Source organism: Protopterus annectens, chromosome 1.part2, assembly GCF_019279795.1.
Source record: "Protopterus annectens isolate FY-2018-M chromosome 1.part2, PAN1.0, whole genome shotgun sequence".
Classification (NCBI taxonomy): Eukaryota; Metazoa; Chordata; order Ceratodontiformes; family Protopteridae; genus Protopterus; species Protopterus annectens.
The window spans coordinates 130,673,415-130,695,862 of NC_056727.1; the positions used below are offsets into that span (position 1 = coordinate 130,673,415).

The window sequence follows — 22,448 nt, forward strand, 5'->3', positions numbered from 1 at the left end:
GGGCAAATCCAAATGCCCTAAGAGTTCCAGATACCAGGCAAAAGATTCATACAGGTCAAAGCAATGGGGCACTTCTACCTCCAATTCTGGAGGAGATAAGGTGCAAATCTACAGAAAACGGTCCCAATGACTTCCCTGTGCCTTCACCAAGCACTTATCTTTTGGCAGCACCCTTAGGGGGAAAATTAGCACTTTTTGCTGAAAATTGGCGGTTAATAACCCAAGACAAGTGGGTGCTAAACATAGTATGACAGGGATGCAGATTCCATTTCCATACTCTGCCAATGGCAAACGGTTGGCCATATCTGCCAAAAAAACAATGGGCAGAGGCACAGAAACAGGTCATGTCCCTCATGGATATGGGGGCCATTCAGCCAGTACCAGAACAGGAAAAAGGACAAGGTTTTTACTCAGGACTGTTCTTGGTACCCAGAAAGGACAAGGCCTGGCGGCCAGTACTGGATTTATTGATTTTGAACACATATCTGGACATTCCAAAATTCAAAATGCTGACTTTGCAGCAGCTTCTGCCCATGCTTGGCAAGAATGCTTGGCTGGTGACATTAGACCTAAAAGAGGCATACCTGCACATCCCAATAAGGCAGTCGTGCAGAAGATGCCTCAGATTCAAGGCTGGCTTAACGCATTACCATTTCTCTGCACTGCCCTTTGGCTTATCTACTGCACCCAGGGTCTTTACAAAGTGGCCTGGCACCAGCAATTGCTTTTGCAGACAAGTATTCAAATATATCCTTACTTGGACGACTGTCTCATTCAAGCAGAGAACAAGGACATTCTTCTTCAACACCTAGCGTTTGTGAAAAGTCTTCTAACATGCCTAGGGTACACAATAAACGAAAAGAAATCACAACTGGTACCCTCTCAAAAGATAACATTCCTGGGTGCAAGCTTGAATACAACTGCCCAGATGGCTTACCTCATGCCAGACAAGCAAAGGCAACTAACTACTTACTTCAAACTGATGGCAACAAAATCCCAGTTATCTGCAAGACAAATTCTGTAGGCTTTGGGCTTCATGGCATCCTGCATCCTACTGATTCCATATGCAAGACTGCATATGAGGAAACTTCAGTGGTACCTAAAAAGTTTATGAAGTCAACATTGTCACAGTCTGGAAACAATGATTCCTCTCATTCCCTGCCTACAACAGGAGTTTCTATGGTGGGCAAAGTCATGTCACCAAAACATGGGATGGGCCTTCACTCTACCCCCTGCCATCCAAACCTTGACAACAGATGCATCAGATTATGCCTGGGGGGCCCACATGGTGGGAAGATGCATTCAGGGCATGTGGACCCCAAAACAAATGCATCTACATATCAAACAGAAAGAGATGCTAGCTGTGCAAAATGCCCTGACAGCCTTCAAGGACTTACTTCATCCAGGACAACTACTGATAGACGGACAACACCATGGTCATGTGGTACATAAACAAGCAGGGTGGCACGCACTCATACCCCCTTTGCAGATTAGCCATGGCACTGTGGGACACAGTTTTGACTTACCAAATACATCTTCAAGCTCAATTCCCGCCAGGAAAACAAAATACTCTGGCAGACAATTTAAGCAGAAACCTTATGGATTCTCATGAGTGGAAACTAGATCCACAAGTCTTCAGCATGATAACAAAGAAATGGGGGAGCCCAGACATAGATCTATTTGCCTCCCCTCAAAATTATCAGTTGAAAAGATTCTGCACAAGGACTTATCACAGACAAGCATGGAAAGTGGACGCTCTATCCCTCAGTTGGAAAAAAATATCAGTTTACGCCTTTCCTCCACTGCCTCTTCTTCCCAAGGTCCTCCTAAAAGTCAGACAAGAGAAACCAAAGATGATACTAATTGCCCCGGACTGGCCCCACCAATACTGGTACCCAATCCTAAGGAACTTGTCTCAATACCCAGCTTGGACCTTACCTCAAAGACCTCAACAACTGTCCCAGCAAAACAATCAGATCCTGCACAATCAACTCCAGACTCTCAACCTGGCAGCATGGCTGATCATGTAGTTATACAAACACCTCTCATTAAAGCTGTGATGGATGTCATTATGGAAGCCAGAAGGCCTAGTACTAGAAAATCTCATGCTGATAAATGGAAGAGATTCTGTGCTTGGAATCAAGCACAAGGAACTGATACAGCAGAATCAAATATTCCTCAGATATTACAATACTTTACTGAGATGCTTGACAAAGGCCTATCTTTCTCATCAATTAAAATCCATGCCTCTGCCATTTCAGCTCATTACAATACAGAGCCACCAATTTTGTCTCATCCTTTACTAAAGCAGTATCTTAGAGGAGCCAAAAATTTAAGGCGTCCTAGAAGATCACCATTACCTGCATGGGACCTCAATTATGTGTTGGAAAATCCCACCCTGCCTCCATTTGAACCAGCTGCTACTGCTGATATAAAGTTCTTATCATGGAAAACAGCTCTGCTACTAGCAATTACTTCAGCAAGAAGAGTCTAAGAGCTACAGGCCCTCATGGCTGTGGAGCCTTTTATCATATTTTACCCAGACAGGGTGTGTCTGAGGACAAATCCAATAGTTATGCCTAAGGTGGTTTCCAGTGTGGCTCTTAACCAAACTATTCATCTGCCAACCTTTTATCCAAATCTGCAGAACAAGGGGGAGAGAATTCTGCATTCCTTGGACGTGCACAGACAGCTAAGATTCTACTTGAGCAGGGCTAAAGCTCTAAGAAAAACTGAGCAATTACTAGTGACATATGCTGCAGGATCAGAAGGAAAGGCTATTTCAAAGTAGACTATTTCAAAGTGGATAAGCCACTGCATTCGTTTCTGCTACTTACACCATGGTAAACCTGTGCCCAAGGGCATTAGGTCTCGTTGCACCAGAGTTGCAGCTACTTCGGCAGCCTTTCTCAGAGGAGTTCCAACCAAAGACATTCTAGAGGCTGCTACTTGGAGTACTGTTCACACGTTTACAAAGCATTATCATTTGCCTCTCTCCTCTAAATCCAGGGCAGGCTTTGCCACTGCAGTTCTGCAGGGCCTTATAGCCGCACCTAATGCTGTTTAGCTCCAGCCTTCCAACCATAGCTTTGGGATTCTACCCAAATGTAATGACTGCAACAGTGAAACATGAAGAACACAGTACAGTTGTGTACACTTACCATAAATGTAGATGTTCGAGTGTATTCACTGTTGCAGTCCAGGTTACCCTCCCGCCATCCCCCTGTCATTCTATAGTCTATCTTTATATATATATATATATATATATATATATATATATATATATATATATATATATATTTTTTTTTTTTTTTTTTTTTTTGGGGGGGGGGCACCTGACATCTGGGGCAAGAAAAACTAAAGAAAATGGCGTTGGCTGCTTGTTTTATACCCCTGATGACCTGACGTCATGGAAGAGGAGACCGCAAACGACGTAGGACCCAAGACTTTGGAATTCAGGCCGACTGTGGGCAACCTGCCAGCAGATTACCCACATGGTAATGACTGCAACAGTGAATACACTCGAACATCTACATTTATGGTAAGTGTACACAACTGTACTTTCTTCATGTTTCACTGTTGCAGTCATCACATTTGGGTTATCTGTCTGCGGGTAGCCCTCAGCCAGCCTGAATACCAGAGTCTTGGGATTTCTGCGTCAGATGCTGTCGCTTCTTCCATGACGTCAGATCGTCATGAGTATAAAACATGCAGCCAACGCCATTACATCAGTCTTTCTTGCCATGCAGTGCCTGAAGTAGAAGCAGTTCACAAGTGCCAGTTAGCCGCCTCCTGAAATTTTCGTTTTTCGAATTTCAGACCTGAAGTCTTATGAAAGATAAGTACCCCGTCGGGGATCCTTTTTTCTTGCTCTAACTGATGTCAGAAAAAATTAATAATTGTCTTGTCTGTGGAAAGCAAATACCACACAGAGATTTTCATTCTTACTGCGTCACTTTTTTAGGCCCAGACCACGACGTCCCTTGCTGTCGGTTTTGTGCCTTGTTCAACACCCGAGTTATTTGTTGTCTGGCTATTTTTGTAGCTAAATTCTTTCTCTCTCGATCTCCGTACTCCGAAATGACTTCAATAAGCTATCTGACTACCGATCTTCTGAAAAAATGTAAGGATAAAGACAGAGGTAGACCGCATAGGTCCAAAACTGCCAACGACGCTACCGTTAAGCTAGTCTTCAGTCCGCCGGTACTCAGTGAGGCGCCTTCGCAGCCCCTGATACCCACTTCTACAGATTCGCAGGCCTCTACTGAGACCCATTCACAGTCTGGTATGTCGCAAGATGCTTCTTCGACTATGGAACTTGCGGATGTCTCTACCTTGAATGAGTCCAGAGCTTCTGTACGGGCACTGGCTTCTGAGGGCGTATTCAGGCCTTGCGATTTTCATATTAAACCGACGACTTTGTTTCAAACCAAAAATACTGAATTTCTCAGGCCTAAAGTTCGCACTACGCCTAGGAAACCGACAACCAAAGTGCATTCTCAGGCCCACATGCCACAAAAACAAATGCTTAGAATGGCTGAAGACCTCATTACTTTAATTAGGGGAAGTCAGACTTCCCCTTCAAAAAGACCAAGAACCGATTTTACTTCCGATTCTTCAGATGAGGAGTCTGATAACTCTGATCCTTCTGAATACCAGGACATACCCTTATCTATCTATGAGGATTCTGATGCAGAAGATTCCATTCCCTCTGCTTCCTCTCCAGAAGATTTTTCTTTTGGTGAAACCCTGCATACCCTTAGAGAGCATTTCCGCTAGGAGAGCTAGGACTTTTCTGTCCAAAAAGAGACTCATGGAATTTTTAAATTTGCCTCAGCACAGGCCTCTAGCTATCCCTCCTGTTCTGGAAATTGTAGGCGGTGTCTTTTTAGAATCCAGCCTTACCCCTGATACTTTGCCTCCAGCTCCAAGGAAACCTGACAGGTACTGTAGAGTACTTGACTCCCACAAATTCCTTTTTGAGAATCCTACTACATTTCCAGAAACCATTTCCCAGGGACCTGTAGGCATTAAGGCTACAACTGACAAAAATCCTACCCCTTCAGACAAGGATTCTAGGGCATTAGAAAGATGGGGTAAGAAGATATACACCTCTGCTAGTCTTGCCATTAGGGCTTTAAATTGTCAGTTTCATATGTTAAAGTATCAGCAGCATATTATGGAGCTAATTAAACAGAAAATGATGCTGATTCCTGATTGTGCAGAACACAAATATTTACAAGAGTTAATGCATTCTTCTAACCCAGTTGGTAAACATACTTTGCAATGTGGATTTGATGCCTTAGAAGCATCTTGCAGGGCTGCTGTCACTGGCTCTGTTCTTAGAAGGCATGTTTGGCTTAAGGAACAAAACTTGCCAGATCATGTCAAAGCAAAATTACTAGATGCACCATTAAACCAAGAGCGTCTATTTGGCAATAAAGCAGAAGTCGTCCTCAAAAGAATGGAGGAGAAAGCTAAATCTATGCAAACTGTTAAAGATTTCTTACAAGTACAGCCATCTAGATTCAGTAGGCATTGGCCTTCTAAAAAATGGTCTTTTCCAGTCACTTCCAGGCCTTTTCAGTCCAAACCCAGGGGCAGCAGACCACCAAGATATCAGTCTCAGGTTTTGCACAGATCTAAGCAATGGAGTGCTCCCACGTCCAAAACAGGGAGTAGTAAGCCACCATCCTATGGTAAAATTGCACAATGACTTATCCTTAACTCTTCCAAGCCTTGCCCAAGTACAGATTCCACTTCCACTCCCTCCCAACCCTAAGCGGATGGCCAGACTTCCTCACCCCCAAACCAGTGGGCAGAGGCCCAAAAGCAACTGCTTTCTTTTCTCAGCATCAAGGCTATTCAACCTGTCCCAGCAGAACAAAGGGGACAAGGCTTTTATTCCAGACTGTTTCTGGTACCCAGAAAAGAAAACTCTTGGCGTCCTATCCTGGATCTGTCTATTCTCAACACCTTTCCGGTGGTTCCAAAATTCAAAATGCTAACTCTCCAACAGCTGCTGCTTATGCTAGCCAAGGACTCCTGGCTAGCAACCCTAGACTTAAAAGAAGCTTATGCACATTCCCATAAGGGGATCTTGCAGGAAATAACTACGCTTCAGAGCAGGCTCTATGCACTGTCAGTTCTCTGCACTTCACTTTGGCTTATCTGCTGCGCCCAGGGTGTTCACAAAGACAGGGGCCCAGAGAAGTAAATATTGTGGGAAGAAATTTCCAGGGAATTGTTATGGCTAGGCTTGCATAGGCCTTAGGGCCGATAGCCTAGTACAAACCTATGAACCTATAAGTGCCTAGCTCCAGCCATTGCATATTGCAGGCAGAGAAGAATTTAGATTTACCCATACTTGGACGATTGCCTGATTCAGGCGGACAGTCAGGAATTACTACAGCATCTGGCATTTGTAAAGAGACTTCTAACTTCACTGGGGTACACCATTAACGAAAAGAAATCTCAGCTGGTACCCAGCCAACAGATTGTATTCCTGGGAGCAAGCTTGAACACAACTTCCCAGATGGCATTCCTCACTCCAGAGAAACAAATTTATTTGACAAACTACTTCAATCTACTGGCCACCAAAACCCGGCTATCTGCAAGAAAAATACTGTAAGCCCTAGGGTTCATGGCCTCTTGCATTCTACTCATTCCATATGCAAGACTGCATATGAGGAAACTTCAGTGGTACCTAAAAAGTCTCTGGTGTCAACATTCTCAGGACCTGGAAACTGATTCCTATCATTCCTTACCTAAGGAACAGAGTTCCTTTGGTGGGAAGAGGCCTGCAACCACAACAAGGGACTCCCTTTCACTCTACCCCCTGCCACCCAAACCCTAACAACAGATGCATCAGACTGTGCATGGGGGGCTCACATGGCAGGGCTGTGCATTCAGGGCCAATGGAGCCCAAAGCAAATGCACTTGCATATCAATCAAAAAGAAATGTTAGCTGTACAGAATGCTCTGACAGCCTTCAAAGGCCTTATTCTTCTAGGACAACTATTGGTAAAGACAGATGACACCACAGTTATGTGGTACATAAACAAACAGGGTGACCCATTCCTACCCACTCTGCAGATTAGCCATGGCTCTGTGGAACACAGCCTTGAGCAGCCAAGGGCACCTGCAAGCTCCGTTCCTGCCAGGCAAACTAAATTTACTGGCAGACGACTTAAGCAGAAATCTCATGGACCCACATGAGTGGAAACTGGAACCCATAATATTCAAGCTTTTGAGGAACAGGTGGGAGGCACCAGAGGTGGACCTTTTTGCTTCCCCTCAGAACTATCACTTGAACAAATATTGCATCAGAACTCCCCACAGCCAAGCTTGAAAAGTGGATGCCCTTTCCTTTACCTGAGAAAGCCTCTCAATCTGTGCCTTTCCCCCACTGCCCCTCCTCTCGAAGGTTCCACTAAAGATCAAACAGGACAAGCCAAGGACAATCCTGATTGCTCCAGACTGGCCACGCTAGCACTGGTACCCTCTTTTGCGCAGTCTGACAGTACTCTCACCATGGCACCTGCCTCAGACTCCTTCCCTGCTGTCCCAGCAGGCAGGCCAGGTTCTACACCATCAGCTGCAGACCCTGAACCTTTCAGCCTAGCTCATCCCCCTGAACTCATCACCAGCAACCCTCAGTAAGCAGGTGCTGGATGTCATTCTTGAGGCAAGGAGGCCTAGTACTAGAAAATCCTATTTGGAAAAGTGGAAAAAATACTGTTCTTGGAGCCAGTCTCAGGGAAGGGACACGACTGTGGCCCAACATACCTCATATACTAGATTACTTAACAGAAATGCTCCACAAGGGCCTGTCCTTCTCTTCAATTAAGATTCATGCCTCTGCCATCTCAGTTCACCCCTCTTCTCTCATCCACTGGTAAAACAGTTCCTGAGAGGAGCCAAAAATTTAAGACCCCCCCAGGAGAGCTCCCACTGCTGCCTGGGACCTTAACTTTGTAATTGGAAAAGCTCACGCTTCCACCCTTTGAACCTGCTGCTACAGCAGAATTAAATTTCCTCCGATGGAAAGAGCTTTACTTCTAGCCATCACTTCAGCAAGAAGAGTGTCTGAATTGCAGGCCCTTATGGCAGTGGGAACCCTTCATTATCTTCCATGCGGACAGGGGTTTCCCTCAGGGCTAACCCATCTTTTATGCCCAAGGTGGTGTCTAGTGTGGCTTTAAACCAGTCCATTCATTTGCCAACTTTTTTCTCTAATCCTCAAAATAAAGGGGAAAGGATCCTGCACTCCCTGGACGTGCACAGGCAGCTTAGGTTCTATCTGGACAGGACTAAGCCTCTCAGAAAATCTGACCAGCTGCTAGTTAGCTTTGCTGCAAGGGCAGAGGGCAAGGCCATTTCAAAGCAAACCATTTCTAAATGGATAGCACACTGTATCCATTTGTGCTACAAACACCATGGGAAACCTACCCCACAGGGGATCAGAACCCATTCCACTAGAGCTACATCTACCTCTACAGCATTCCTCAGGGGAGTCCCTACCAGAGACATCTTGGAAGCTGCAACCTGGAGCTTTGTACACACTTTCACCAAGCATTACCACTTACCGTGTTCTGTCTTTCGGCTTTTCCCGGTTGGTCACCACAGCGGAACTCCGGTCCGCTAATGATTGGCAGTAGATTTTTTACGTGCCGAGTTGCCGGCCCTGACGCACAACCTTCAACGAAGGTACGCCCATACACGCATGTCTCCACACAGAAGACGCTCTAGCTGAGAATCGAACAGGACGTCTTACTGTGAGGTGACAACGCATTACCACTTACCCATCTTTTCTAAATCTAGAGCTGGATTTGCCATAGCAGTCTTACAGGGCCTGATTGCCAGCCCTAATGCTTCTTAACTACCTCCACCCTACCATAGCTTTGGGAATCAACCCAAATGTGATGACTGCAACAGTGAAACATGAAGATCATAGTACAGTTGTGTACACTTACCAGAAATGTAGATGTTCGAGTGTATTCACTGTTGCAGTCCTGCTTACCCTCCCTCCAGCCCCCTGATCTCTCTATACTTCTACCCATCTTTTTTGTTTGGCATATCTTATATCATGTGTATTTGCTTTTTGCTGGGGGTGTTCCATACCATGTAATTGCTTCCTATTTTAGGGGCACCTGAGATCTGGGGCAAGAAAAATTGATGTAATGGCGTCGGCTGCATGATGTTCATCGTGTTACACTGCTGCAGTCATCACACTTGGGTTATCCTGCAGTCAGGCGGTCCCGCAGTCAGCCAGAGTTCCAAAGTCTTGGTCCGGCGTTGGTTGCTGTCGCTTCTTCCCTGACGTCAGTGCCCCAGGGGTATATAAGATGCATCCGATGCCATTTTCTTCAGTCTTTCTTGCCGTTTGGTGCCCGAAGCAGAAGCAGTTCGCAAGTGCCAGTCGGCTGACTTCTGAGATTTTCAAATCGAATTTCAGACCGAAGTCTTCAATAAAGCTAAGTACCCCGTTGGGGAACCTTTTCTTGCCTCAGTCCGATGTCAGAAAAAGTTAACAATTGCATTTCTTGTGGGAAGCAAATACCTCATAAGGACTTTCATTCTTATTGTATTCCTTGCCTAGGCCCAGACCACGAAGTCACAGGTTGTCGGTTTTGTGCTAGGCTTAATAAACGAACTATTAAACGTCTGTTTGATTTCGCCCGACATTACTTTGGTAGGAAATTTAATTATTCCATGCCGTCGGAGCAACTGACGACCGGAATGCATAAAAATTGCAAAGATAAGGACAGGCAACAGAGACCCAAACCAGTCTCCGAGGCCTCTGCTAGGCCAGTCTCCGGTTTTCAGTGAGGCGCCTACGCAGCCCCTGATGACCGCTGATTTAGAACCCCAGGCAACATCCGATTCACAAGCGGAGATTGTTAGGCCTCCACAACCTTTACCTTTAGGCCCTTCCGACTCCATGCCTGAAGGAGATTCCGGTGCAGTTGAAACGCCTTCAGTTGCAGAAGGTGTCTTCAGACCGACTACATTCACTATTAAATCCTATGCAAAGCTTGAAAACTCCTTTAAAAACAAAGAAGACTATACAGCAGTCTCCAGTACAAGGCCCCATGCCTAAGAAACAGATGCTTAAGATGGCTGAAGACTTAATTACCCTAATCAGGGGTTCCCATCCCCTTCTGATAAAAGGCCAAGACAGGAGGAGGACTACGCTTCCTCTGACCAGGTTTCAGTTTCCTCAGACTCTTCTGAGGAACAGGAATATTCCTTTCCCCTTTATGAAGACTCTGATACTGAAGAGTCTGTCCCTTCTGCATCTCCCCCAAAAGACTACTCTTTTCGGGAAACCTTACATACCATGAGGGAACATTTCCACTGGGAAGGCCAGGATTGCTCTGATTCTAAGAAAAGGCTCCGAGAGTTCCTTTTACTACCCCAGCACAGACCACTTGCTATTCCACCTGTGTTAGACATTGTGGATGATGTTTATTCAGAATCTAGCCTTAACCCAGATTCACTACCTCCTGCACCAGCCAAACCAGACAGATACTACAGAGTCCCTGACTCACACAAATTCCTGTATAAAAGCCCTGTTGCTGACCTAGAAACCATTTCCCAGGGTCCCAAAGGGGTTAAGGCCTCTATTGCTAAAAATCCTGTGCCCTCTGAAAGGGATTCCAGAGCACTAGACAGATGGGGAAAGAAAGTATATACCTCAGCTACTCTAGCGATGAGGGCCTTAAATTGCCAGTTTCATATGTTGAAATATCAACAATATTTGATGTCTCAATTAAAACAAAAAATGGTCACACATACAGAACAGCCTGATTACAAGGAAATGCAAGATTTCTTGCATGCAGCTGAACAAGTGGGAAAACATACTTTGCAATGTGGATTTGATTCAATGGAAGCTTCTTGTAGAGCAGCAGTGACAGGGTCTGTCATACGTAGGCATGCTTGGTTAAAAGAACAAACTTTACCTGATCATGTTAAAGCAAAGTTATTGGATGCACCTTTACAGCAGGATGTTTTATTTGGTGTAAAAATAGAAGTTTTAAAGAAAATGGAGGATAAGGCAAAATCTATGCAGACGGTCAAGGATTTTTTAAAGGTTCAACCCCCTCGTTTCAGCAGAAATTGGCCAACCATGGTCCTTTCCAGCTACTGCCAGACCACAGAGGGGCAGATACAGACACCCAAGGGGCAGAGGCCAGTCGCAAGGCTCTTACCAGCCTCGACAATGGGGTGCCACAACCCAAAAAGGAGGAGAAGACAGGCCTCAAACTACCAGAAGACAAACACAATGACTTACCCCTCAGACTACCAAGCAAAACCCTCTTGGCAGCTCCCTTGGGGGGAAAACTAGCACTTTTTGCAGACAATTGGCACATCATCACAAAAGACAAATGGGTCCTAAATATTGCATCTCAAGGATACAGATTCCACTTTCACACTTTGCCAAGGATAAAAGGAATGCCAAACCCTTCACCAAATCAATGGGCAGAGGCTCAAAAGCAAATTTCAGCTCTCATGGACATGAGAGCCATTCAACAGGTTCTTACACAGGAGCAAGGACAAGGATTTTACTCAAGACTGTTTCTAGTTCTCCGAGAGGACAAAGCCTGGAGACCCATTCTGGACCTCTCAATTCTAAACACATACCTGGAAGTACCCAAATTCAAGATGCTAACACTACAGCAACTTCTTCCCATGCTGGGCAAGAAGGCTTGGCTAGTAACGTTGGACCTCAAGGAGGCATACCTGCATGTCCCTATCAGACAAAATTGCAGAAGATACCTCAGATTTATTGCAGGTTCAACCCATTACCAATTCTCTGCACTGCCCTTTGGCTTATCTACTGCGCCCAGGGTCTTCACAAAATGCCTGGCACCAGTAATTGCATACTACAGACAGAGGGATTCAAATATATCCATACCTGGACGACTGCCTTATTCAAGCAGAAAGCAAGAACATTCTATTAAAGCATCTGGCGTTTGTCAAAAACCTACTAAGTTGTCTAGGGTGCACAGTAAACGAAAAGAAGTCAAAACTAGTGCTCTCACAAAACATAATATTCCTGGGTGCCAGCTTAAATACAACGGCCCAGATGGCGTATCTCATGCCAGACAAGCAAGGACAACTGACTCATACTTCAAAATGATGGCAACAAAGACCCAACTCCCTGCAAGAAAAATTCTGCAGGCCTTGGGATTCATGGCATCTTGCATACTACTAATACCATTTGCAAAACTGCATATGAGGAAATTACAATGGTATCTGAAAAGCATATGGACTCAACACAGCCACAGCTTAGAAACAGTAATTCCACTCATACCCTGCCTTCAACAGGAGTTTCTGTGGTGGGCTCAGGCATGTCACCTCAACAAGGGTCAGCCTTTTACCTTACCCACAGCCAGGCAAACTATAACAACAGATGCATCGGATTATGCCTGGGGAGCGCACATGGCAGGACAGTGTATTCAGGGCAAATGGTCTGCAGACCAAAGGCATCTACATATCAATCAAAAAGAGATCCTAGCTGTACAAAATGCCCTAACAGCTTTCAAGGACCTCCTACATCTAGGACAACTCCTAATAAAGACGGACAGCACCACAGTGATGTGGTACATAAACAAGCAAGGGGGCGCACACTCCTACCCCCTGTGCAGACAAGCAGTGACCTTGTAGAACACAGCACTGACCTACCAAGTTCATCTACAAGCACAATTCCTGCCAGGAAAGAAGAACACATTGGCAGACGATCTAAGCAGAAACATCATAGATCCTCACGAGTGGAACCTAGATCCACAAGTATTTGCAATGATAACTCAAAAAATGGGGGAGCCCAGACATACATCTGTTTGCTTCCCCTCAAAACTACCAGCTATGGAAATTCTGCACAAGGACATTCCATACACTAGCTTGGAAAGTGGACGCCCTCTCATTCAGTTGGAAAACATTGACAGTGTATGCCTTTCCTCCACTGCCTCTTCTGGCAAAGGTGCTGCTGAAAGCCAGATTAGAGAGGCCACAAATGATACTCATTGCTCCAGACTGGCCACGCCAACACTGGTATCCAATACTAAGGAACATGGCTCAAGGCCCACCATGGATTTTACCTACAATTCCTCACCTGCTCACTCAGCAAAACAATCAGATTCTACACAGCCAGCTCAAGACTTTAAATCTGGCTGCATGGCAAATTGCCTAAACAGCCAGTCAGCACTTCTCTCTAAAGCTGTGATGGACGTCATTCTGGAGGCCAGGAGGCCTAGCACCAGGAAAGTCTATTCAGACAAATGGAAAAGATTCTGCACCTGGAACCAGGCTAAAGGCCAAAATCCCCTTGTTCCAAATATTCCTCAGATTCTTCAATATTTAACTGAGATGTTGCACAAAGGACTTTCTTTCTCATCTATTAAGATCCACGCCTCAGCTATTTCAGCTCAGTACAACACGGATCCTCCTATATTTTCACATCCATTACTAAGACAGTTCTTCAGAGGGGCTAAGAACATAAGACCGCCCCGGAGAGCACCAACACCAACTTGGGATCTCAACTTTGTTTTGGAAAAACTTACACTACCGCCCTTTGAACCAGCTTTCACAGCTGATCTACAGTTCCTATCATGGAAAACTGCCCTGCTGCTAGCAAAACTTCAGCACGAAGAGTCTCAGAACTACAGGCCCTAATGTAAGTGGAGCCTTTCATCATTTTTCATCAAGACAGAGTCTCTCTATGAACTAGCAAAGGTGGCATCCAGTGTGGCCCTAAACCAAACCATCCATTTTGCCCACCTTTTATCCAAACCCCCAGAACAAAGGGGAAAGGCTCCTACACTCTTTGGACATTCACAGGCAATTACGTTACTACTTGGATAAAAGTTAGGCTTTCAGAAAATCTGACCAGCTCTTTGTATCCTATGCTGCAAGATCACAAGGAAAAGCTATCTCAAAACAGACCATTTCAAAATGAATAGGACATTGTGTCCGTTTCTGCTGCACACACCATGGGAAATCTGTGCCTGGTAACATCAGGCCCCGTTCCACCAGAGCTACAGCAACATCAACAGCCTTCCTCAGAGGGGTACCAACCAAGGATATTTTGGAGGCTGCAACTTGGAGTTCAGTCAGTGCACACCTTCACCAAGCACTATCACTTACCTCTATACTCTAAAACCAGAGCTGGCTTTGCCACTGCAGTTCTGCAGGGCCTACTAGCCTGTCCAAACCCTGTTTAGTTCCACCACCCATCCTTAGCTTTGGGATTCAACCCAAGTGTGATGACTGCAGCAGTGTAACACAATGAATATAGTACAGTTTTGTACCTACCATAAATGTAGATGTTCGAGTGTTCACACTGCTGCAGTCCAGGTTACCCTCCCTCCATCCCCTCTGAACTAGCTGGATTTATCTATACCTTTCTATCCTATACAACCTTTGTGGTATATTTGCTTGTAACTGAAGGTATTGTTTTATTTTTATATGTATATTTTTTATTAGCAATATGTATTACCTACCTATTGGGGCACCTGACATCTGGGGCAAGAAAAACTGAAGAAAATGGCATCGGATGCATCTTATATACCCCTGGTGCACTGACGTCAGGGAAGAAGCGACAGCAACCGACACCGGACCAAGACTTTGGAACTCTGGCCGACTGCGGGACCGCCTGACGGCAGGATAACCCAAGTGTGATGACTGCAGCAGTGTGAACACTCGAACATCTACATTTATGGTAGGTACAAAACTGTACTTTTTATACCCCTGATAACCTGACGTCATGGAAGAAGCGACAGCATCCGACGCAGAAATCCCAAGACTCTGGTATTCAGGCCGGCTGAGGGCTACCTGCAGGCAGATAACCCAAATGTGATGACTGCAACAGTGAATACACTCGGAACATCTATATTTATGATAAGTGTACACAACTGTACTTTCTGTTTTGCATTCCTCTTTTTGTAAATTGTGATTGTTGGCAACTGTAAAACTTTTTGTATATTGTTTGTAAATCTTTTAAAAAATTTTCTAATCTTTTTGTGCAATTGTTATGGAGCTTATCTCCCCAGGTCTCCACTGAAAACGGGCTACTTGCCCAACTGTACTCTACCCAGTTAACAAATGTACAATGAATAAATAAATAGAGTAAGAAGAGAGCGAGAGTCAAATAATTTAATTCATAGAGGTTTTTACAATTGTTAGGATGAAAATTATTTCATGGCTTGTGTGTGTGTGTACATGTGGGCCAGCTAAGATGTTCAGATATTGCATGTATGGAAAGTAATTCCTAGCTTGTATGTACAGAAAATGTTCTTATTTTTAGGTTTGTTTGACGGTTAATGGAAAGCTGAATTTGGATCATTTTTAAATACAAAAATGAATGCAAGCATAACAATGTCTCAGTAAATGGTAGTCGGAATGTTGTTTGGTGAGAAAGTAAAACTATATCATAATCACCATTTTATTTTTTATTTTTATTAGCAGGGAGGCTTAGTTGGTCTTGTAGACTATCCAGATGATGAAGAGGATGAAGATGAAGATGCCTCCCCAAGGAAAAGGCCTCGTCTTGGATCATAAGATGTGGAGGAAGATGTCTGATTACAATGATACAGATGTTTTACAAGCAGAAGTTCTGAATCGGAAGAGGCTCCATTATGGAAAACACTGTAGATCACCACCAAGAATAGAAAATTGTTTTCAGTGTTTAGCTAGAGGGTTTAGTTCTGCCAAGGGAACTGCCACCTTTTCTCATGGACTGATCTTTCTCTAGCAAATACAGACTGCGGGCCAGACAGGCAGGACTGCATCTGGATGACTTTGATTTTTCAGTCAAGGGGGTTTCCTAGTTTGGGAGGTTTAGGAAAAAGATGTGGGATGAAGATTTAGAAGTCACAGGAGTTTCCTGTTTGAAGCCAAAAATCTGTTGCAGTCCCAGAAATCTAAGTTAAATAAATGTGGTGCTGAGTACTTCATTCTGCTTTCATCAGTCGCCTCAATGTTGTTAAAAAGGCGAGGAGTAAACCCTACTAGCTCAAAAATGGTAATTTATTTCGGGACCAGTATATTAAAGCTGTATATCCAAAGCTGGTTGACTGGGGGAGCTCAAGATCATTAGGTGCATAATGGATATAAATAAGTATCTAGGAACCCACAGTATGAAAAATGAACAGTTCCTCAAAAAAATCTATCTGAAACGGAAGTGTCCAAATGGAGTGTACTGGTTTTTAGAATAATCAGTAGCAGACACACAAATATCTTCAGTAATACTTGGTACCCGATCGGATCATTGCCCACTTTTAAGATTTTTGTCACATTGAAAAGGTGCATTTATTTATCTGCGTCAACATGTTCATGGATCCAATGTCAGTTTAGTTTTTATTTAATACAGTTGTAATAATCTTGGAGGAGATAATTGTCATATTCAAATGTGTAAAGTTAGGATTACTTTATACTGATTATACATAGGAAACACTAATTTAATAAAACATCAAGAAGAGTTCAGTAGCTTTCATTTCATTTTGTTTGAGCCAAAGGTCTTTTGGACCAGAATGTTGGGAAATTACTACTTTTACTGAAGTTAGGTTCATTGTTTTGAAATACCAGTCCAAGATCTGTATTGTACTTTGTCATGAAAGTATTGTTTAAGCCTTTGTGTACAGATCAGACTAAAAAAATTGTTGAAGTATTCTTTAAGTAAAATTTGTGGATATAGATTTATTTAAAACTTCGCCTTGAAATAATTGAATTGGACATTGAAATGTTAACAGCTGGTTTGATCCGCTTTTTTTTCGGAGAAACTTTTCTAAGTGTAGGAGCAGCGACTGTAAATATTTTAATGCCAAGCTGCTTCATTTTTGTTCCCAGTAAATCATGCCCATGCATTGAAACATTTTTGTTACAGATTTAAAACCATTGCATCAGAATTGGCTTGTTTAATCAGCCTAATCAAATGCATCCAGCTAATGATCAGATTAACCCGTATGTACCATGGTTTTATTTCTCCTTTAATAATGCACCTAAATGTGACAGTACACTTCTTTTGAAGGGTTTGTAGTTTTTAGACTTTCTGAGGGGGAAAAAAAATGACTGTATGTGTAGATATGAAGAGTATGTTTTCCCATAAAATAAGTTTATTTTGTATTGATAAACTACCACTTTACGTTTTACACCATGTGTACTCATGTGGTGTTGACTAATGCTGAACTGTAAAATACAAGAATTAAAATGTGACCTTGTAATTTTATGGCCTGTTTTCGTCTTATTTGTTGTAAACAGTGGTACAGTTGAGTTTTAAAAAGTATTGACCCAGAGTATTAATTTGCCCATGGAAAAAAAAATTTTATATGCAGAATGTTTTAACATTTTAATAAAGCATTGGGGCTATAAAAACAAGTCTCTTTTTTTATCAGCTTCCGTAGTCTTATTTTTGCCTTTAGACATTTTACAAGACAAGCAGTAATGAACATACTTATTCAGCTGCTACATATTCAGCAAAATGTTTTCACAAGCAGAGAGGCTGCTTTACAACCGTTGGAAGAGCACATTCTAGTTCGGCATATTACATTGAACCTTGCGTATGACGTAACTAAGAGAGAACTAAATTTTGTTTTCAGAAGAAGGATATTTGACTAGGAAGCGTTTCTTTTTAACTGCATTTTAGCCTTGGTAGTATACAGGAACCATTCGTACAGAATATGTTCTTCGATTTTGTTTTCAGAAGAAGGATATTTGACTAGGAAGTGTTTCTTTTTAACTGCATTGTAGCCTTGGTAGTATACAGGAACCATTCGTACAGAATATGTTCTTCAATCTCACTGCTGCAGTAGCCTGTGGGTAGTGTCCAGTGAAGGACATAGCACCTAGCCAGTTTGCCAAAGCTCTAACTCCCCTCCCTCTCACTCATTCTGGCTGCACCCTTTTTGGAGGGAAATATATCAGCAACCAGAGTTTGTCAAATCTACAGAATTTTCCTGCCACCTCGAGGAGAAGCATCTACTTGACTCCAGAGGAACAGCAGTCAGTCAAAAGCTTTTTGCCTAATAGATAAAACCCCACTTGGGGGGACACCTTCCTCTCATAAATTTTTTTACTGAACATTTGTGGTATTTTTCTGATCTACCTTAACATAAAAAAATAGCTATCTGTGGTATCCCACCTTAAAAACACTGATTTTTATCAGGTCTATATTAGATCAGCGAACGCTGATTGATCGAACTTATGTAAGCAAAAGCTTACAGTCGCGAACTGTCAGAACAGCTATTTTTTTTTCCCTAGGGAAAAAAATCGCTGATCCAAAACACATGCACACAACACAAGCACACCTAACAAACAGCAGTCCATACACATACACCTAAAATCTGACACCTAACCGTACACTAAACTATACACACACCACTAAATATCCACTTACCATAACCAAACCCTAACCTTAAGGTCCGTCACTATCGCACAATCACCTCACCAGCTCCCTAACTCACCTAACCTGCCCTAACCCTCACGTCCACACAGTCACACACATACCTAACCCGTGCCCTAACCCGCCCTAAGACTCACATCCACACAATCGCACACTTACCTGAACCCGACCCGTAACTTTCCACCACAGCACTGAAAATACCAAAGCAACAGAAACAAACAACCGAATTCTTTCCCTAGGAAAGAATTTGAGTTTTTGTTGCTTTGATATTTTAAGCTTTCACTTACATAAGTTCAATCAATCAACGTTCGCTGATCTAGTATAGACCCCTTTTATCAGGGCTGTTTTGTTCGTGCTTCTGCACTGTTTACTTGGCTTATTTTACAATCTTGTGTGTAAAACTGTGATTTAATGAAAATGTCAGGTACTTCGGGTGCACTTTTACAGTCGGAATGTATATGTTTCACACCTGTTTGTGTAAAGGAATTAGAATGTTTTCTCATTTCTGAGGTAATAATGTTGACATATTTCTGACTTAAAATTTAAGGTCTGCCAACACAATTTTCAGTGTACTGCTTTTGTTTATTAGTGTGGGGACACTTTTTTTGGTCTCTGGCAAAGAGATGTGTGCTTACTAGTGAATACTTCCTTTCTCCTAGTGTTACTGGGCTTACTGTACTGGCAGTTATGTTTCCTCTCTGGCTAAAATATGAGTAATATTCCTGTTCTTGCTTCCTCCACTCTGCATGTACCTTAAAAGGGAAAATAAGTAAAATTATGGCCCCAGTACTTGGTTAGTGACAATGGTATGGCCAAAGACGGTTCCACAGACCACCTGCCCATTTTCTCAACTTCCTCTGTTATAGTTATAATAGCCACTATGGACTGGGGGTTAGACACATCCATGGGGACTGTTCCAATACCTGTTACAAGTATGGGAGAACCAAACACTTTATTTGCAGGAGTTGTCCAGGGAAGAGACCTTTGCTAGGGATAGTAGGTTGTCCCCTGACCACTCCCCCAGTAGGAATATTGCTAGAAGAAAGAAGCAAAAACTTCATTACAGGTAAGAGCAGGTTGTTTCTGTATATGAGTTAGATCTGAAAGGTGTGTTGCATTCTGTCAGGTTTGGGGGCTGTTTTCCTTTTCTCACAGTTCTAGTGCAGGTATTGCCAGAGAGCAGTATGTGTTTTCAGAAGGTGAGGATTGTGACAGAGAAGGGGGATTCTCCCAGGAATCCATCACCCAAGACTCTTGACACTTCAGATAGTGAACCTGAAGTTAAATCCTAGACAAGTTTTTTTCCTTTGGAGAAACTATTATAGGTTCATAGGTTCATACTAGGCTATCTGCCCTAGGGCATTTATAAGCCTAGCCAGAATGTGTTTGGCTTTCACCACCCATTTTAAATTTATTTTGCTATGCCCTTTGTCGAGGTTAGTATACTGTGCCTCTGTCTAACAGTGACACAGAAGTGATACCCGGGGTAAACCTACGATCTCTCATCCACTCATCAAGATTCCTCTTGAAGAGCGTCAATGAGGGACTCTGCCTAACCTGGACTGGGATTTTATTCCAGAGTGAAGGGAGCCTCTGGGTTATGAATCTGTCCCTCCAGCATGTCCTATTTATTTCAGTGCTGAGGTTCAAGTCTCTCGAGCACATAGCTCGATGGGATTTGGATTTTCTGAGGTGCAGCATGTCCATTAATTCCGGGTTGGACATGGCTTTATACGTCAGGCACAGATCGCCTCTGAACAGGCGGTATGCCACTGAGTAGAGCTGGAGTTTCTTTAACCGGGCAGCATATGGCATCTGTTTGAGCCCTTTGATCCTCTTGGTGAGGTACTTTTGGGGTCTTTCCAGTTGCTGCAGGTGTCTGGTAAGGTACATCCCAAAGGGGCATTGTACTCAATTATGGGCCTGATGAGGGATGAGTAAAGAGGCACGATGACCTCCCTGATCTAGATGTGAATCCCTTCATGATTAGGTGGGCTATATAAAATGTTTTTCTAACCACTTTGGCCACGTGGTTGTCAAATGAGAGATTGCTATCAACGTGGGTCCCCAGGTCCCTAATTACTTCTTCTGTACTTAATGGATTACCACCTATGTGGTAATTTGTGGGCACTTTGTTTTTGCCAAAGGGGATGACTATACACTTTTGGCATTTAGCTTGAGGCCATGGCTCTGGCACCAGTTGTCTGTTTCTATGAGGCCCTTTTGGAGGATGCTTGTGTCGGCTGGAGAGTCGATTATGGCACCCAGTTTGCAGTCATCTGCGAACTTGGTCAGCCACAGTCCTTCCGTGTTGGCCTGTACCTCCGAGAAATATATACTGAACAAGAGAGGTCCCAGGACTGAGCCTTGTGGGACACCACTTGTAACTGGTTTGGAGTCTGACATGACTCCAGCAATTCTAACCATGTGGGTTCTGTCCTTGAGCCAGTTTGCAATCCATCTAGTGACATAGGGGTTTATATTTAAGCTGGTGAGCTTATCTATAATGCCCGAGTGGGGTATTGTATCGAAGGCTTTTGCGAGGTCCAGGTAGGCTGTGTGGACCACCTTCCCCTCGTCAATGGCCTTGGTGACTGTTTCAAAGAAATCAACCAGGTTTAAGAGGCAGGATCTGCCCTTAACAAAGCCGAACTGGGTAGGATCCAGTGTTTGTAGGTCCCCAATATCTTTTTTTATGAGATCTATGATGATCCTTTCCATAGCTTTGCAGACCAAGCTAGTCAGGCTTATGGGGCAATAGTTTCCAGGATCCGTTGAGGCACCACCTTTATGGAGAGGGACCACTGTTGCTGTACGCCACTCTTTGGGCACATATCCTATAGTAAGGCTGAGATTGAACAGTAGTTTTATGTCTGGGTTTAGCTCTTATTGGAGTTCATGTAGGACGCAGCCTGGGACACCATCTGGTCCCATTGATGCTGTGTTTTTTGCTTTGGAGAGGGCGGCTCTTACCTGAGCATCTGAGATGTCAGGGGGGCAGCACTCTGCTGGGATAGATATTTGCCCTTTTGGTGGGGAGGGGGGGAGAAGTTTGCGCTGAACCGGTCAGCTAGGATGTTGGCAATGTCTGTGGGTTTGGTGTATTTTTTGTCATTTTGGACTAATTCTGAGCATATCTGGGAATTACCACCCAGGTTCCTAACATAACTAAAGAAAGCCTTGTGATTATCCTTAGTGTCCTGTGCAATTTTTCTCTCGAAACTGGCCTTAGACAATTTTATGTGTGCCCGTAGTTTTTTGCTAATACTGATCAGTGATGCCTTCCCTTTTTGGGATTTTGCTCTATCATTTAGTAGCTTCCTCCTTCTATTGTATAGTTTGTTTATGGCTGGGGTCCACCAGACAGGACGTCTGCCTTTGGAATATTGGGTCTTGGTTTTATTTGGGATCGCATGATCCATGCATTCCTGAAGGTGTTCATAGAATGCGTTTATAAAGGATTCTGCGGTCTGGGCTGTATTTTCCACAGGCCCAGGGGCTTTGAAGGATTCCACCTCAGTTTTGAGGAGTGTGAAATTTGCTTTAGTGAAGTTTTTCACTGTGGTTTTCTGGGCAGGGGGTGGGGTTGGGATGTGAATATCCAGTGAGATTAGTTTATGGTCTGATCTTACCAGTGAGGGATACACTTCTGGTCTGGAGCATAGAGTCCCCATGTTGGTGATGATCAGGTCCAGTATGTTTTCCTCTCTTGTGGGAGTGGTAACATGTTGTTCCATAGCATTTGAGTTTATAAATTCTAGGAACCTTTGGGCTAGGGTATTGGAGCTAGAGTAATGCTCCCAGTCTATGTTTGGGTAGTTGAAGTCGCCCAATACAATGGTGTTCGGAGAGACCTTCATATTTTCCAGTGTTCTCAGGAAGGCCGAGTGGGGTTCCTGAGTTTGGGAGGGTGGTCTGTAGCAGGCTATAAACTGGAAGGCAGTTTTACCCACTGTTAGTTGCACATGGATAGTCTCTGATGCTTCGTGCTTTGCCACCAACCTGGAGGTGTGGGTATCTTTGATGAATATCGATACTCCCCCTCCTT

At 43.7% G+C, this 22,448-nt stretch overlaps 1 protein-coding gene across 5 annotated transcripts in view; it reads left to right on the top strand.

The window, feature by feature from the left end:
- Positions 1-17,389, top strand: part of PPP4R3B (protein phosphatase 4 regulatory subunit 3B) — a 2,189,617-nt gene extending 2,172,228 nt beyond the window's left edge. For 3 of the 5 annotated variants that reach the window (XM_044055224.1, XM_044055241.1, XM_044055250.1), the window contains one exon: positions 15,466-17,389. In XM_044055224.1, the coding sequence (XP_043911159.1) occupies positions 15,466-15,561 (96 nt within the window). In that variant the 3' untranslated portion in view covers positions 15,562-17,389. The remainder of the gene's footprint in view (positions 1-15,465) is intronic. The other 2 variants (XM_044055233.1, XM_044055261.1) reach the window with 1 other exon arrangement.
- Positions 17,390-22,448: the final 5,059 nt, after the last annotated feature.